The sequence below is a fragment of the Onychomys torridus genome, chromosome 14 (assembly GCF_903995425.1).
Source record: "Onychomys torridus chromosome 14, mOncTor1.1, whole genome shotgun sequence".
Taxonomy (NCBI): domain Eukaryota; kingdom Metazoa; phylum Chordata; class Mammalia; order Rodentia; family Cricetidae; genus Onychomys; species Onychomys torridus.
In genome coordinates, this window is record NC_050456.1 from 70,965,205 (window position 1) to 70,982,339 (window position 17,135).

At 47.3% G+C, this 17,135-nt stretch overlaps 1 protein-coding gene across 1 annotated transcript; it reads right to left on the minus strand.

The window, feature by feature from the left end:
- Positions 1 to 6,774: 6,774 nt before the first annotated feature.
- On the minus strand, positions 6,775 to 15,689 carry Serpina12 (serpin family A member 12). The gene is made up of 4 exons (XM_036205573.1): positions 15,056 to 15,689; positions 12,759 to 13,029; positions 8,351 to 8,498; positions 6,775 to 6,963 (listed from the first exon to the last, which is right to left on the minus strand). The coding sequence occupies exons 1-4, from the start codon at positions 15,687 to 15,689 to the stop codon at positions 6,775 to 6,777; spliced, it is 1,242 nt and encodes a 413-aa protein (XP_036061466.1).
- Between the last annotated feature and the right edge of the window lie 1,446 nt (positions 15,690 to 17,135).

Consider the following 17,135-nt stretch of genomic DNA (forward strand, 5'->3'; position numbering starts at 1 on the left):
AACATGGTGTCTCTTAGTCTAATTTGGTGACACCAGCTGACCTCTCCCCTCCTTCGCCCCCGCACGGGGATCTTTACAGGACCTGGATCTGCCAGTGCTCCCTGTCCAGACTGAGGCTTCCTGCTTCAGACTCCATCAGCTTGTATTGCCGGCTGGCTTGAAGGATGTTTCCACTCTGTACCCCTCTCTTGAACCTCACCCCTCCTCCCAACCTAAATTCTAACTGTTTCTACCCATGTCATGGAGCCTCGTGACAAAGTCCCATGACCTTTGTGATTTCCTCAAGGAAGAAGGCTCAGCTTATGGCCATTACTAACTTTATGACAGCTTGCCCAGGCTAGACCCGCAGCCCTGACTCTTTTGGGTGGAACTTGATCTGCACGTGTTCTGTTGCCACTCTGTAACAATCCCGGTATAAATGAAAGTATTCTATATAGACTCTTCGCCCCTTCCTTTGGCTATCAGACTATTGGAGCAGGGGACCCCAAGACATTGCAATTCCCTAGGAATGACATGTTGGGAGAAGCCTAGCTGTCAGCTGTAGAAGGGGCTTGTCTCCAAGCAGAGAGATTTCACAGTTCCGAAAACACGTCAGAGACAGATTGGAGCCCAGACAAAGATGGGCCAGTGTGGGGGGGGGTCATGCCTTCAAAAAGAGTATTTAGTTATGTGTGCTTCTTTCCCTATATTTAAACTGGAATCGACTGTCAGGACCCCAAAGATGGACTTGAGAGAGTCACTAGATCTCTTTGTCACTCTTCCCAACGTGGCCACATCAAATAAATCTCCTTTTTCTGCTCTTTGCCATTGCTTATTTAGTCAGCAGATGGAGGATGGAAGGATGGGTGGCTAGCTTCTCAGGGCTGTCAAGGTCCAGGCTCTGACCCTAACATCTCCATTAAGAACCAGCTCATCTGGGTCCATAAACTGTCCCACGGTTTTAGAAGAAATTAGACAATAGAGATTGGTAAAGGAAACCAAGTAAGATTCCAGTTTGGCTGAACTAGGGAGAGAGTCTCCCCACTTATCTCAACCCTCTCAGGAGCAGAGTTACAGTTTTACAGAAAACAATGATGTAAGAGCTAGTACCTACAGGGGTGTCAATTCAACTGTGAGTTGATCTATGAGAACCCCCACCCCTGCAACCCCGGCTGGCACTAGTGTCTCACCTTTTCTCTGCCCCAGCATGGAATGCCTGGAGGAATTGCGATTCCTTGCCGTGCCCTGTTTTAGTGAGATAGCCCTCTGGAGGGACACCAAGTCTCCCTTCCTCCAGGGGCCATGCTTACATTGTTGATGGTGGTGTAATAAATTTCTGTCTGTGATAAAGCTGAATTAGTTCTAATTGTAAGATTATATCTTCCTGTTTAAATGGTTTTATTTTTTACTATAATTTTTATTGCATTGATCAGAGAGGGGTGACTGGGGCTCACCAGAGCGTGCACATGGAGGTCAGTGAGAAGGATTGGTGGTTCACAGCCACCTGTAACTCCAGCTGCAGGGCATCCGATGTCTCGGCCTCCACGGGCATCTGTACGAATGTGTAAATACCCTCTACAGTTACATGTACTACTGTGCAAATACACGTGTATGGAACGCAAATGCACGAGTGTATGACCACCAATGGTCATTTGACATAACCCTCTTCCCTATGAGAGAAACACTGGCTTGGGGAAGTCTGTTAGCTAGAGACTCATAGTCTCAGTGGGGTGCCTATGTGTGTGTGGGGGTCTGCTGCAGGGACTGTGACCAGTACCTGGACTCTAACATTGCATTCTTACAGTCAGAGGACAACTTATGAGAGTCCATTCTTCTCCTTCTACCATGTGGGTCCTGGGGATTGAACTTGGGGTCATCAGCTCTGATGGCAACTGCCTTTACCTGCTGAGCCATCTTGCCAGTCCCAATTTTATTTTATTTTATTTTTGTTTTATTGAGACAGGGTTTCTCTGTGTAGTTTTGATGCCTGTCCTGGATCTCCCTCTGTAGACTAGGCTGGTCTCGAACTCACAGAGATCCACCTGGCTCTGCCTCCTGAGTGCTGGGATTAAAGGCGTGTGCCACCACCACCTGGCCCCGATTTTATTTTTTAATACGAATAATTTTCTTTTCTTTTCTTTCTTTTCTTTTTTTCTTTCTTTTTCTTTCTTTTTCTTTCTTTCTTTCTTTCTTTCTTTCTTTCTTTCTTTCTTTCTTTCTTTCTTTTTTTTTGAGCTGAGGATCGAACCCAGGGCCTTGCGCTTGCTAGGCAAGCGCTCTACCACTGAGCTAAATCCCCAACCCACGAATAATTTTAAAGATAGAACTTGTCCAATAACACAGTTAGGGTGTTTTGAACTCTATGAGATGGCAAAAAAAAAAAATTCTGTGAAATTCTAAATTTTGTTCTTTTTTCTAGACATGGAGTCTGTGTCACACCTCCCCATCACCTCTGCAATGAGAAGAAACAACCCACATGCTACAGGATGCTGGTTTCCTGAGCTGTGGTGCTCAGACAATTAGACGTCAGATATTTTCAACTTGGGGTGGGGTGAGCTCACTGGTATGCACCAAAGCCCATTGTAAGTAAGTCAAGGAACGCCTAAAACACAAAAGAGGAAATGGTTCAGCCAAAATTGTGCAGGTAGGTCAGAGATGGATGGAAGCTGGGAAACTGAGTGTGAATGGTGCATAGGCTTCCTAAAGAACAAAAATTGCCTGGGCTTTGCACCCCTGTTGTAAAAGCTGAGCATCGCTGTGGTGACCAGCAAGGCAGGGAGCTCTCTCCTTGGGCCTGACTAGGACATTAGGAGATACACGGGATTACGGTCATGTGGTAATCTTCTCCCAGACTGTGCTTGGGCAGGTTCCCCCACTTCCGGTTTCGCTGTGTCTGGTACACTGTCTTGGTTCATAGTAGACACTCAGTTGGTGCCTACTGATTCAGTGTATGCCTGGATGAATGGTTGTTTGTCAGCTGGAGGGTTTTCTGAAGCCAGCCCCATGGCTACGCAAATGGGAAATGGGAGCCCAGGCTCAAGCTACACAGGGAGTGTCTGGAAAAAGCAGGGCAGAACACTGGGACTTCCCACTGGTGGCCCTCCCTACCAACACATCATCAGCCTGCCACTCCTGGTGCGTCCCACAAAAACAACTTCAACCGGGGCAGGTGAAGTTATGGGCTGAGCTGGCACAGACAGAAAGCCAGATTCCTGGCCTGGCCCCTGCATGTGCCTGAAGAGATGCCCCAAAGCTGTGCCAGGTCTTCATGCACCGTGAAGAAGGCATGCTGGATCACACTGGGATTCTGGTATCAGGCATGTCCACTCAAAGAGCTCATCTCTGTCTGGGTCAGCAGAGTGCAGGCATCATACCACTATGTGGGCAGCATGTAACAGACTTTGCATTGTACATCATTTAGCTGTTTAGGTAATGAGCATCCCCTGCTAGATCATGACCCCTCTACCACCACCACACACATATATACCACCAACACAACCAGCCAGCCACTTTTGCCTGCTCAGTTGAATGTCATCCTTATTGCATACCTTGCTTATATTTTGCCTCTCCAAATAGTTCAAAGCCTCTATGAGGGTGAATATCTTTGTAGATTTTTGTTAGCTGGTATACCTTAAGTTCCTAGAACAATCCACGACACAAAGTGGACAGATGGGTGGGTTGGATCAGTGGGGGGGGGGATGATGACTAGGTAGATGGATGGACAGATTTATAAATGGATAAGTGCTTGTATGGATGGATTGGTCAATGGCTTGGGTAGGTGAATAGATGGATGGATCAGTAGGATGGATAGGTTTGTGGGTACATGAATGGGTGGATGAAGAGATGGGTCAAAGGATGGATCAATGAGAAGAACAGGTAGATGGACAGGTGGGTAGATGGATGAGTGACTGGATGGATAAGTGGAAGAAGGATAAATAGATGGGTCAGTGGGATGGATAGATTGGTGTGTAGGTGGATGAATGGAGGGGTCAGAGGATGGAAGATTGGGTAGATGTATGGGCAGGAAAATGAGTGGATGGATGGACTGATGGACAAATGGAGAGTAAGAATGCTCACAGGACTTGATCCCAGCTTTGTGATTTTCTAGCTGTGGATCCTTGGGAAGGTTATTTGGTTGTCTTAAGCTTGAGTTTCCTTATCAGTAACATAGAGTGGTTTCATCATGGAGGTTGGTGAGTTTGAGGATCGATGAGCACACCCATGTGGTGTAGGCTTTAAGAATTGACTAAGAGGTGTCGATTACATCAAAGTCAAACCCACGGATTTACTTGCTCATTCATTCATGAGGTCAGCCAGTTCACAACCAGGTGGGCTGGGAAACCTTCGAGAGGGAGGAGCTGGCTTTTTCTGGAAAGATGAGTCAAGATCTGAAAGGCAGTGGGGTGAGCAGCACCCAGGCAGGGTGGGATGGCTTGAGTAGACACAAGCGGTACCTCTGCTGTGAAGAAGTAGGCGGGCCACTTCCCAGGGGACAGACTTGCCATGACTAGCACGGGCCTTCCATCCCAGAGAACAGGGGGACTGGGTGACGGCCAGCTGTCTGCAAACAGGTGGCTGTGTGGCAGTTGCATCTCAGCACTACATACTGAGCACACACCTTTGTAGCATGTACTAGTCTAGCACTTGGATGCAAGGACAGGTAGCCAACTGCTAGAGGGTCACCTTTGGGACACACGTTTGCTAGCATTGTTCCCCTCTGTGGGAAATAAGGCCCCCATCTATTGTTCCAGCCTCATTGCCCAACTCTTCCTGCCTTATTGCTCTAGCTACTTGAATGCCATTTTCGCTCCTCACCCATGCTGCTGACTGCAGGACCTTTGCACATGCTTTCCCCGATGCTTGAGTGGCTCCCTCTTCTCCTACCCTCACTTCTTCCTTTTTTAAAAAATTAAACATACAGTTTTTGTAGTGAAGAGCAAACATGTGACTGTGAAGGTAAGAAACTGTATTGAAAAATACTTAAGATAAGCAACAATCATTTTTAATAAGGAAATGGAGAAGAGGAGATAGAGAGGAAAAAAGAGAATGGAAGAACTAGATGGGTAAGAACTGGATTGAAGGGCTAAAAGAGAGTACTAGAGGAATGAGATGGAAGATGAGGAAGAGCCAGATGGGGAAGAACAAGATGAGAGAGGAGATGAGAGAGGAGCTGAGATGGGAAAGAACTAGATGGATGAGAACCTAGATGGGGCAGAACTAATATGACAGATTAGCTAGAACCTAGAGGGGACAGCAAATAAATGTCGAGAGAAATCAGGCAAGAAAGGAGCTAGGCAAGAGAGCAGAATAGAAGCTGTGTAGAGAGAGAACTGACACAGAATAATAAAGTGTATGGACTAAGGAGTTTTGTGTATGTAGATTCATTTCTTTTTATCAAAGATAAAATTATCAGCTGGTTGCAGATTCTTCTAGCACCCTGGGAGGGGACCATTGAGGGGTTGGAATCCCCCTTGTCCCCGATACCCACCCTCACCCAGAGGAGCTGATGACTCTGTAACTTTGGGATCACAGCCTTCAGTCCTTCTTAGATCTCTCTGTAGACCTAGCCTCCAAGGATCCTCACCCCACAAGGTGGAGGATGGAGGAGAGATGCTTGCTGGCCTCTCACCAGCTGGAGCAGAGATGTAGAGCAGCCAAGAGCTTCCTATTACAAACTCCAATGTTGCTGCCCAAGGCTTACTCTAACATCACCGGAAGCCACCCCACCTCTCCAAGCCTCCTTTCCTCCATGGGTTTGCTCATTTTGGCTGCCCATTGGGCTGCAGTGACCAAAACAAGAAGGGCAGTGTTCAGAAAACTGCTAGGCAGAAAGTGGCAATTGCTGCTGCTTCATTGGTATCAAGACAGTCTGAACGCCCCTCACCCAACACAGCATGTGCAGGCCATTATAGCCAGAGGGAGAACAGCATCTTTCTGGGGTCCAGCAGGACATCATTGGCCTAGCCCTTGGTGCCCCCTAGTGGCCACAAGCAGATTCTGCGGGGCCAGTTTTATGAGGCTGGTAGGGACCTGCCTTTTCCAATAGTGGAATCTGCCTTTGGCCATAGGCCTGAGGAGCTCTTGTGCCTGAAAGATATCAGTCAACAAAGCTGGCACTGACTCCTATCTTCTCCCGAAGGCACAAGGGGCTGGGCCACTTCCACGGTGCTCTTGGAGGCCTGGCTGGGCGAACAACCCCACCTGGATACCCTGGGAGGAGGGCCATGTAGTATGTATACCAGAGTTCCCAGTCTGGGACTCACAATGGAGAATGAATTCTGTTAGGAATTGGTACTTATTTTCGCAAACCCTTACCAAGGAACAGTGCAAACCTCACTCCAAAACTGTAAAGCAGAGGCTCCCAGAGAAGACGTGTGGCTTCCCTAGTGACACCCCCTACTCAGATGTGAGCCCAAGACTCTCAATCAAACTCTGTTTACTTTATGTGGCCCCTACCTTCCATGAAATAGCTACCTGACAGCTCGCAGATGTGTTGGGGAGGTGGAGTTTATTAGATCGCAGACACTCCCTGCCTGGTAGGGTGAAGAAGTTGAGGGGATACTGGGGCTAGGGGTTGGCATTTAGTCCAGGGATGCTGATGGTTAGGGAAGGGATTAAGGTGGATACAGAGTTCAAAGCCCTGAGAGCCAGCTGAGCTGCTGGTAGCAGTGTGACATTGTGACTCTGGAGGATTAGGCTAGAGTGTACCTGTGGCCTCCTCTGTGTCACATGGGTGAAATGTATCCAGCCCTAGGAAATGGGAGAGGTCTGAAGCCAACAGAGAACTCCCCTTTATTAACCACTAGGGTTATAAATCTTTGCCAAGAAGATCATAGCAGGCAGGGATTTGTCATAAATCATCATCAGGAAGGGGTGGTTTAGCTTGATCCTTTGTGGGGTCTCCATGGGCAGTGTCTGAGCTCCAGAGCCTGCAGCCCCTTCCATGCCCTTCTCATCCATCTTCAGCTCAGCCTTGTGCACAGCCTGTGGAACCAAGAGACAGTCAGTGGCTGTCCAGCCTCTCAGGGGCTATAGTGGGCCCAAGGTGGAAAGCCCAGAGAGGGAGACAACTGTACCCGAAGTTGCCCAGCAGTCAAGAGGATGGTGTTACCTTGGAAGTGAGGGAATGGGGGAGATGCAAAGGGGCTTGCTGTTTTCCCTGATTTCAGGGGCGCACCAACAGTGAGGAGGCAGAAAGGGGCTGTGGCATCTTAGAGCCACTTGGTAGGTAGTTGAGTACCTGTGTCATCTGTTCAGAGGGCAGGATCCTTCCCACAATCCCTTACCACAGTTCCCTCCCAGAATGACTTGACCCCCCTCCCTTACTACACTTAGCACCAGCCAACTCCCCCGACCTCCCACATTGGCCACACCCTCCCTCAGATGGACATGCCCCTTCAGTGGAGGTTTGAATGAGAAATGTCCTCATAGTTTCATGTATTTGAACACTTGGTCCCCAGTTGATGGCCCTGCTTGGAGAGGTTCACCAAGTGCTGCCTTGCTGGAGGAAGCATGCCACCTGGGATGGACTTTGAGGGTTTAGTGTCTCACCCCACTTCCTGTTCTTACTCTGTATTCCTGTATGTAGATGAAATATGATCAGCTAGCTTCCTGCTCTGGCTGTCTGCTCTCATGCCTTCCCTTTTAAGGACTGTCCCTCTGGAACCACAGACTAAAATAAATTCCTCTAGAAGTTGCTTTTGGCCGTGGTGTCTTATCACAGCAACAGAAATTTAATTACTACACCCCATTTCCCCCTGTTTCTGAAATCTCGTCCTTCTATACCCTTTTAATCCCCATACTGGGTTGCTGAATATATAAAATATCCAGTTAAATTATCATTCATGATAAGTAATGGTTATGTTCAAGTATGAATATGCCGCTATGCAATATTCTGGACATACTTATGGTACAAAACAATTATGCATTATATATCTGAAATTCAAATTTAACTGAGAGTCTTATATTGTGTCTGTTAAGTATAAAGACCCCATCTACATGGTCCTCTTTTCCTGTCCTGATAAGCAGGTTGCAACTTTGCTGCAGACCACAGCCACTGCCTGTCTGTCTCTATGGTGCACTTTCCTCCTTCCTTCTCAGGAGCCTGTTAGACCTTAGAGAGGAGGTTCTGGCCAGTCTCAGACTGGTTATGGGTCTGATAAATGTCCCAGCACTCAATCTCTATGCATAGCATTGAATAGAATCTCAGTATAGACCATGTGAGTGATGATTCTAGTTTTTGAGATTAGAATCAGAGGCTAAGGGGTGGTTTGCCTGGACCACAGGGCTGACTGCTCTGACAGCAGCTCTGGCCAAGGCTGCATGAGGACTCCTGTGTAGGAGGGGACAGTGGTCCAGCCAGGGAGCTTACCTCTCCCACTTTCAGGCTGCGATGAGATGAGATCCTTGTGAGGTCACCATGCTCCTCAAATACTTTGCTGATGCCCAGGCGGGAGAGAACCTTCTTCATGTTGTAAGTAGAAGAGACATGGAGCTTGGGCACCCACACATCTACCACTCTGGAGTAGAGAAGGACAAGGGTAAATGGAAGGACTCTATGATCTTTCAGAATGGACTCCTGAAAAAGATGGTCAATGAGACCTTTGTCCTTTCAGCATTGAGGTTCACAGGTCTTTCTGTCCTTGGAATGAGAAAGGCTCAACTCTGGGACTCAAGACACCTCATACTCATTGACTACGTCCTGCTTCCTGCCCTGCCTGCTCCTGAGCACTCACCTGCTGGAAACATCCCCATGCTGCTTCCCCATGTTCATGATCTCTCTGTAGCAGAACTGCCTGTGCTGTGCCCTGAGTCAGTTTAGACCCCTGCAAGTCTGCTGCTAGAGACAGCAAAGCCTAAGACCTGGAGCCAATCAGAGCTGAGTTCAAGTCCACTCTGCTTCTGGAAGCCCCATAACTGGGACAAAGGATTTTGGTTTTCTGAGCCATGCACATGAGGAAGACTGACCTGTGGCCTTGGGTCCCCTTTTCTACCTTTACTTCTGGCTTGCTGCAGAATCTGGCTTGTTACTATTCATAGGCCTGATCATTCTCAAATTTACTTTTCTACTTACTTATTAATTCAACAAATAGTTTTTAAGCGCCTACTACCTACACAATGAACAGTACAGGAAAAGCCCTTGCCTTTGCCCTGTGTTCCAGCAGGGAAGATGGGCACTGAAATCAACACTAAGAAAAGCATGGTGTGGGTATTCACAAATACTGGTAGTGTGTAAAGAGGCAGGAAGTATAAAGGAAAAGGAGAAAACAGATCAACTTGTGGGAATCAGGACAGCTGGGGTTCAAATAAGAGGTTTGGGTCAACCCTGAAGTGGAGTTGGGCAAGCTGGATTTTTCTCCCTGAATCAATAGGGAGCCATGGCAAGATTTTGAGCAGAGGAGTGTCATGATCTGGATTAAGATGGTTCTGCTGTTATGCTTAGGATACACTCTTGGTATCCTTAGGTATACCTTGATATCCTTAGGTATCCTTGGTATCTTAGGACAGGCATGGTTGCTAGGCGATAGACAATTGACCGGCAGTTTGTGTGGGAACCTCAGGGACGGAGGGAAGAGGCTGAGTCCCAATTTACTCCAATATGGGGCTAATGGAGCTTCCTAACACATGCAAGAGGAGTTGGGAGAAACTGATCAGTCATGACCCAATGGGTCAAGCTTGAGTTAATGGAGGGTGGAGTTGCCACAGAGACAGGTGGGCCCGAGTGGATGTGGGGAGGTCTTTCTGAGCATATGGAGACTAAGATCCCAGCAGATGTCCAGGGACACTCTGGGTGAGTCAAAAGGAAAAGGGCTCTGGCATTTGTGGGAAAGGGAATTGGGACTAAGGATAAGGATAGTGTCATAGTTGGTATCATGTTGAAGGCTCTGTGCCTGTGGCAGCTACCAGAGGGTAAATATATATAGTAAAGAGCTTGAAGACTGAGCCCCATGGCATTGGGCTCTAAGGTAGGGGTAGGGGAAGGAAGTCAGCAAAGGAGAGTGGCAGGCAGACCTGTGCCACATGGGGGTGCCCTGGGAAGAGAGGGTGTGGCTGGCCAGTAGGAAAGAAACACCCAGCTGCTCACCCTGGTCTCTGAGAAGAGGAGAGTGCAAACACCTGACCAAGTGAGTTTGAGGAGGGGTAGGAGGCAGGGACAGAGGTGAGAGCTTCAGGGCACTCCTAGTGGAGGGAACCAAAGGACCTGAGGAGAGAGCAGAGTGGAGTCCCTGAGAAGGGTTAATAGCATCAGGGTTTCCCTCAGGCCAACACAAGGAATAGGCCTACCAGCACGGGGGGTGTGGGGGTGTGGGGTGGGGGTGGGGGTGGGGAGGGCATGCATAGGCCTCATGTTTGTTGTGGAGAAGCTACTACTGTGTGCTGTCAGTCATCCTAACCCCTCCCATACCCACCATGAGGATGACTGAGTGGCAAGAAGTGTAATAGTGTCCTTCTGTCCATTGGTCAATGACTCCAAAGAAAGCACAGATGTTAGCTGATGTCAGGAAGCAAAGAGCAAAGCTCTAGAGAGATGTTCCTGAGTAGTAAAAGGACACAGCATCTCTGTACAAATATGGGGACTGTAAAAATATGGCAAGACTTCTGTGCTTGTCAATGACAAGGCAGAACAGACATGGCACATCAACCAATGGACGAATAAAGAAAATGGGGTTCTCATATATGCACAGTGGAGTTCTTATTAAGCTGTGAGAATGAAAGCATCACATGTGCAGGAATATGGATGCAACTGGAGGTCATGTTAAGTGAAAGAAGCCAGAAAGACAAGTATCTAAACCTGCCTAAACCAACTATGTGAAGCATGCCTGTCATCCAGCACTCAAAAGGTAGAGGCAGGGGGAGCAGAAGTTCAAGGTCATCCTTGGATGCATGGGGAGTTCAAGGCTAGCCTGGATTACATGAGATCCTGCCATAAAAGACTGAGAAAGAAAAAGGAGGAAAAAATCCAAATAGTAAATGTTTTCTCTTGTATGTGGCACTTAGACTTAAATATGCATGTGCATACACATATGTGTATGTATGTATTTATGACATGGAAGAAGAAGACCAAGAGGGACTTGGTCCAAAGAGAACAGAAAAGGGAAGTAGAAGGAGTAACTCGGGAAGGAAAACAAAACAGCAAGTTTTTTCTCAAATACAGAATCTAGATTTATACATACATGCACACATACACTCATAATGTGTGTGTGAGATGATACCAGAGAGATCACTACTTGGGGAAAGAGGGAGAGGACCAGTGCACACATATGTATATATACACACATATATGTACACACACAGATGTATGTACACATGTATGTATATACACACATAGGTTTGTAGGCATGCATGAGTATATATACATATGTATGTATTAAAATATCATCATGGAACTCATTATTTTGCATGCTGACTAAAAATTAGTTTAAGATTTTTCAATGAAACTTCAAAATTAAAACATGGAGAAGCAGTATTTTAGACCAAACTTAAAAAACAAAACAAAACAAAAACAAACCAAAAAACCAAAAAACTATCTCCAACATCATTCCATTTACTTTCTATATAGAATTTATGAGTAAGAATTTTTAACATGAAAACGATGAAAACAAACCTCAGGCTGCTGAAGATAGATGGTCTCCAATCTATTCATGCAGTGAGGCAGGGAACTAAGGGCAAGCACAGACCCTGAAGCTGACCAATGGGAAGGTAGAGGACCTTGATGCTAACGGATGGGAAGGTAGAGGACCCTTGATGCTAACTGATATGAAAGTAGTGGACCCTTAAAGCTGACCGATAGGAAGGTAGCTATTTCAAAACCCCAGCAGCTTTGTACCTCTTGAAAAGGAAGCTTTCTGTTTCCTCTGAGGAAAACCTGAGCGCTTGCCCTGAAACTCTGGGCAACAAGCTTCAAACTCTGTGAAGACTCTGCCTTTAGTGTGCAGGCCAGACTGGAGGGCCCTAGTGCCTGAATTCCAGATGTGTTCTGCACTCTTGGAAATCAGGAGTGTTGGTGGGAGACATTAGGCATACATCTGTTGATGTAGTCCCTTCTCTTAGAAAAGTGTTATCCTTCAGCCTCTCCTAGGCCTTCCATAGTGGGAAGGGGCTGCAGAATGTACAGCCAGTCTCCTCCTTCTCCTCCTTCACCTCCTCCATTGCCCAATAAGGGAAGATGAAGATTTCTAGGCTTTACTCCCTGTCTGAACTTCAAAATAACTTCACAACTACCTGCTAGACCAAATGCGCTTGGAAAGTAGGGATGCTGGCCTATTGTGTGTGTCCTGATGAAATGAAGTGTTCTCTTTAGCAGATGTGGGTAAGTCCACTACCCTGAAAAGGGATGAAAGTCTCTGATAGAAGAGGGGGATGTTACTGGTGCTGGCTACTTCAGGCCCAGAAGGGGTGGGAGAGGATCTGCTGAGAGGATCCCTTAGTCCCTTTGATACCCCAAGTGTCCATCCTTGGAGTGTCCATTGTGTAAGATTCCATCATGTCTCTTCCCTTCCTCAGCCTCGAAGCTGTACTTGAAATGCCACCTCCTCTGTGAAGCTCTCTCTGATCGCCACCCTCCAGCAAAACTCTGTTCTCCACACTCCCATAACCCCAGTGTATCAACCTCAAAGAGCCCGTGTCTCACCAACTCCTGGATTTATTCCCAGGCTCTTGCCCATCTTTACAGAGCCCCAAGGAGGGCCCAGCTGTGCACTAAGGAGTGAAGAGATGAAGGGAGTGGGAGAGAGGAGAGGAAGATGCAAGAATCTCTATGGACCAGGCTCCGACTTTACCTTTTTGAGAGCAGACTTTTCCATTTGGCAAAAATGTCCACCTGTAAGCCCTGCTCTAGTTCCTTCATTTTGCCACTGTCAGGGAGGACGAAGGTGGCCGTGATGTTTCCTCGGTAGGACATTTCCAGGATGGTGCAGGAGAGCTCACTGTCATAGGCCATGTCGTACATGCCCCCTCGGAACATCATGGGTACCTTCACAGTCTTGCCTTTCTCTATGAAGAACTCTTCCTCTTTGGTTTCTTTTGGATTGAATTCATACTTCCACCTGGCTTGGGATTGAAGACAGACAAAACGGCATAAGTGTCCAGAAGAAAAGGAGGGGACCAGACCCAACTGATCCCTGGCCACCATCCACATGGGTTCAGAGGGAAGTGATGGGATGTCAGGGAAGGGCTCATGAAGTCCTTCTTCTCCGTGCCTGCAAGACCTCTGTGGGATGGACACAGGCCCAGGGACCCAATTAAAAGAGCCTGGGAGTATTGTGGCAGGGCTCTGAGGGGTACAGAACATTACCCCAAGGCCAGTTGCCTCTGAGGCTGAAACAGCCATAGCTTGTATCTTAACACAGCCTGGATTGCAGTTGCGGGGGTTGTTTGGTTTTGTGAGAGTGTAAATTTTAAGTTGGGATTCTAAAGCTGTTCTTGTGCAGGGGTTAGAAAAGCACAGGGACAGTGTGCTGTGGGACCTTGCCGAGGAGCTCTGTCTACATCCTAACTTTTTCTCTATTTATTGTTATGAGTGTGTGTGTGTATGCACGAGTGTGTACATACATGTGTACATGTGTGCACAAGTGTGTGTGTGTGTGTGTGTGTGTGTGTGTAGAGGCCCGTTGTCAATGTTGTGCATCCTCCTCTATTGTTCTCTACCTTATTCATGAGTCAGAACTCACTGAGCCAGAAGTTCACTGATTGGCTAGACTGACTGGCCAAAGAGTTCTCGTCTCTGACCCCCTACTCCAGGGGCTAGGGCTATAGATATGTACCAACTTGCCTGGATTTTCATATGTATGCTGGGAATGTGAACTCAGGTCCTCATGCTTGCAAAACAGGACACTTCTCTACCTGAGTCATCTCCCACCCAAGGATCCTTCTATTTCTATCTAGAGACTCTCACAACATTGCACATAAACTCACAGCTGTATAATCTCAAACTTGCGATCCTCAGAGCCTTGAGGGTCATCTCCCTGAGTCCAAATCCAGGCTTCACTGCTCTGAAAGAATGACCTTGAACAAGTGTCCTGGACTTGAGTCCTTAACTCGTAGAGCAGGGGGATATTGGCAGGCAGGACAAAGGGCTGCTTGGGGATTTGGCAGGATGAGGCAGCAGAGCTCAGTGGCTGTGTCTGGTGAGTGTTGAGTGAATGCTCCTCACTGTTATCACTGCTGCCTCTAATGGTGACAGGGAGCTGTTCCAAATTCCCCCTCATCATCTCTGGTTTGGGAAGACTGGTTTCAGGCTGCCGTGTCATTTTTCTTCCCCTCACTAGTCATCAGTCTCTCTATGGAATGTATTTGGGACCACGTTGCTGAGCCAGGCAAGTGATGGCCTTGCCTGGGCTGAGGAGTGTTAGCCTCTGGTTTTCTTTTTTTTTTTTTCTGCTTTTCCAAATCCCGTGTGTGTGTGTGTGTGTGTGTGTGTGTGTGTGTGTGTGTGTGTGTGTGTGTTATGTGAGTTCAGGTGTTGGAGAACATTCTTCCATATTCTTTTTCAGTCTTTCCCTTACACTTAGGGAATCTTTGATAAGGGGTTGAAGGTACCAACCAAACTGGCCACCACCATCATCATCATTCCATCCCCGGATGACTTCTCATTATGAAGCAGAGTGCAAAGCACTAGGCTCTAGAGAAGTGGGTTCCAGTTCTGAATGACTAGTTTGGGAACTTGGAGTAAATAATCTCTCTCTCTCTCTCTCTCTCTCTCTCTCTCTCCAATTTTCACTTTTCTTTCTCATCTAAGAAGCAGAGACTCCAGCTTCTAAACCAAAGCATGTGAGCACAATCAGCCACAATAAACACACACACACACGCACACACACACGCACACACACACACACACACACACACACACCAGGGGTAATCTAGACGGCAAAGCTCACTTCCCCATTGTTTCTGCTCTGAATCCCAGTACCTCCTTGGTGGGTTATGTATCTTGGTGGTCACTTTACAGCTGGAGGGGGCAGAGTCCTGGCTTGTTACTGACACAGGGATTCAGACTCACAGAGCAAGCAAAGGACAGGGTCAAGTTCCTAACCCAAGTCCCTCTACATTCTCCACACCAGCATGCTCCTAGCCTTACCTCGAAAGTAAATATAGTTTGCAAGAAGCATCACAGTACCCGGGTCTATGTTTTTGACCAGGCTGTTGATTATGTTGTGGGTTTTCTGACTGATATATCTGTTTATTTCCCTCTGGGCAGTTTCCAAGTTCTGGAAGTTAGTGAGCACCATGTCTGCATCATACACTGTCTTGGCCACTCTCAGGAACCTCTTCAGGGGCTTCAGCTTCTGGTCCATAAACAGGGCATTGCCGAGATTCATCTTTAGGTCCTGTGTCTGTAGGTTGAGCTTGTGGAGAATGTAGTAGAAACCCAAGTGCATGTCCTTGTCCGGCAAATCCTTGAAGTTGAAGCCCTGCTTGATTTCCTCCAGTGTGGAGTTCTGGGCCCCCAGAGACAGCATGGAGAAGGCGGTAGAGATGCTCAATGGAGAGAAGAAGATGTTCTGCTGAGGGCTGTTGGCAATCAGTTTCTGGAGTAGCTTGAAGCCAAATTCCATGTTACGCCGAGCAAGTATTCGGGCATCTTTCCTGCCCCTCCACTCTTGGACTCGGACTGGAGACCCATACATATCTGGAGGGTCTCTCACCTGCAGGAAACCTTTCACAGTGAGAAGACCTGCCAGAAACAGGCCCAGGCCCAGCAGGAGGTTCATTGTCCTTGGATATTATCCTGTTGAACAGTAGATCTGAGGTTAACATGAGAAAAGAACCCCCACGGTCTCTGTCTTATTCACCAGGAATACCAGTGGGAGAAGACTGGCTGAGGGGTATGTAACACCATTGTTGAGTGCTTTGAGATTCCTGACAACATGTAATCTTTGTCATCCCCCTAGGGACTAGAAATTATTGTCCCCATGTCCTAAGTGAGAGGCCTGAGCATAGATCACTGTTCTCAATTTAAATTTCTTTTGCATTTATTTATTTATTCTTCTGAGCACACTCACACAAGCATGAGTGTGTGTGTGTGTGTGTGTGTGTGTGTGTGTGTGTGTGTGTACAGACACACACATCAAAACACATGTGTGGATATCAAAGGACATTTTGCAGCAGCTGGTTCCCTCTTTCCACCATGTGGTTGGTCCTGGGGCTCAAACTTCGGTCATCAAGTTTGATACAAGTGCCTTTATTGGCTAAGCCATCTTGCTAACCCACTACTCTTGCTTTTGAGCCCTTCTCTCTTATCTTTGTGTGTGTGAATGTATATATGATGTACATGAACATGTACACACAGGTGTGTATATTTGTGTATGAGAGAGAGAGAGGGGAGAGAGATAAAATTAATGTGTGTGAGTGTAGGCACCTGTGTTCCATGGTAGACATGTGGGGGGGGAGAGAGAGAGAGAGAGAGAGAGAGAGAGAGAGAGAGAGAGAGAGAGGGAATATTCATGTGTGTGAGTGTGAACACGTTTGTCCCATGGCAGGCATGTAGATAGATAGCAAAGGACAACCTTGGGCGTCAGTCCTTGTCTTCCACCAAGCTCTCTTGTTGCTCACAGCTGCATAGGCCAGACTAGCTGGCCCAACAGCTTCTGGGGATTCTCCCATCTTTGCCTGGCATTGTGCCATAGGAACACTGAGATTAAAGATATTTCTTACTGTTCCTGGCTTTATGTGGGTTCTGAGGATTTAAACTCTGGTCCTCATGTTTGCATGGCAAGTAATTTACCCACTGAGCCATCTTCCCAGGCTGTCCTTTATCTTAAGGTAGCAATGTCTCAATGTCTTTGAGGACATTCTACCCTCCACAATAGCAATACGCTGAGGCGTGGGTGTGTGACTCAGAACGTGCCAGCACAACACTTCATCTTTGGTTACAACTGTTTCATGAGTGAGAGTGGGACTCCACTCAAGTCAGTCAGTGATTTTCCTGGGGGACACGGAGTCCCCTGAAGAGTGATTGGTTTAATGACATAGCCCCAAACCCGAATCTAGCCATGTCTCCCACAAGGTAGATGGATAGAAGAGAGATAATAATGGAAAAAGGGATGAGTTGCATCTAATGACATCTTGAATCCCTGAATCAACATTTACCTGATACCTATCTGCCACTGTTTTTCAAACCAAATAATAGATCTCTATTTGGGGGTTGGCTGGTTGAG

Excerpts from the sequence above, each read along its gene's own strand:
- Serpina12 (XM_036205573.1), bottom strand. The coding sequence starts at position 15,689 with ATGAACCTCCTGCTGGGCCTGGGCCTGTTTCTGGCAGGTCTTCTCACT. Across the intron at positions 13,030-15,055 it reads AAACTATATTTACTTTCGAG|CCAGGTGGAAGTATGAATTC; the intron begins GTAAGGCTAGGA and ends TTCAATCCCAAG. Across the intron at positions 6,964-8,350 it reads GCAGCCTGAAAGTGGGAGAG|GCTGTGCACAAGGCTGAGCT; the intron begins GTAAGCTCCCTG and ends TTGGTTCCACAG.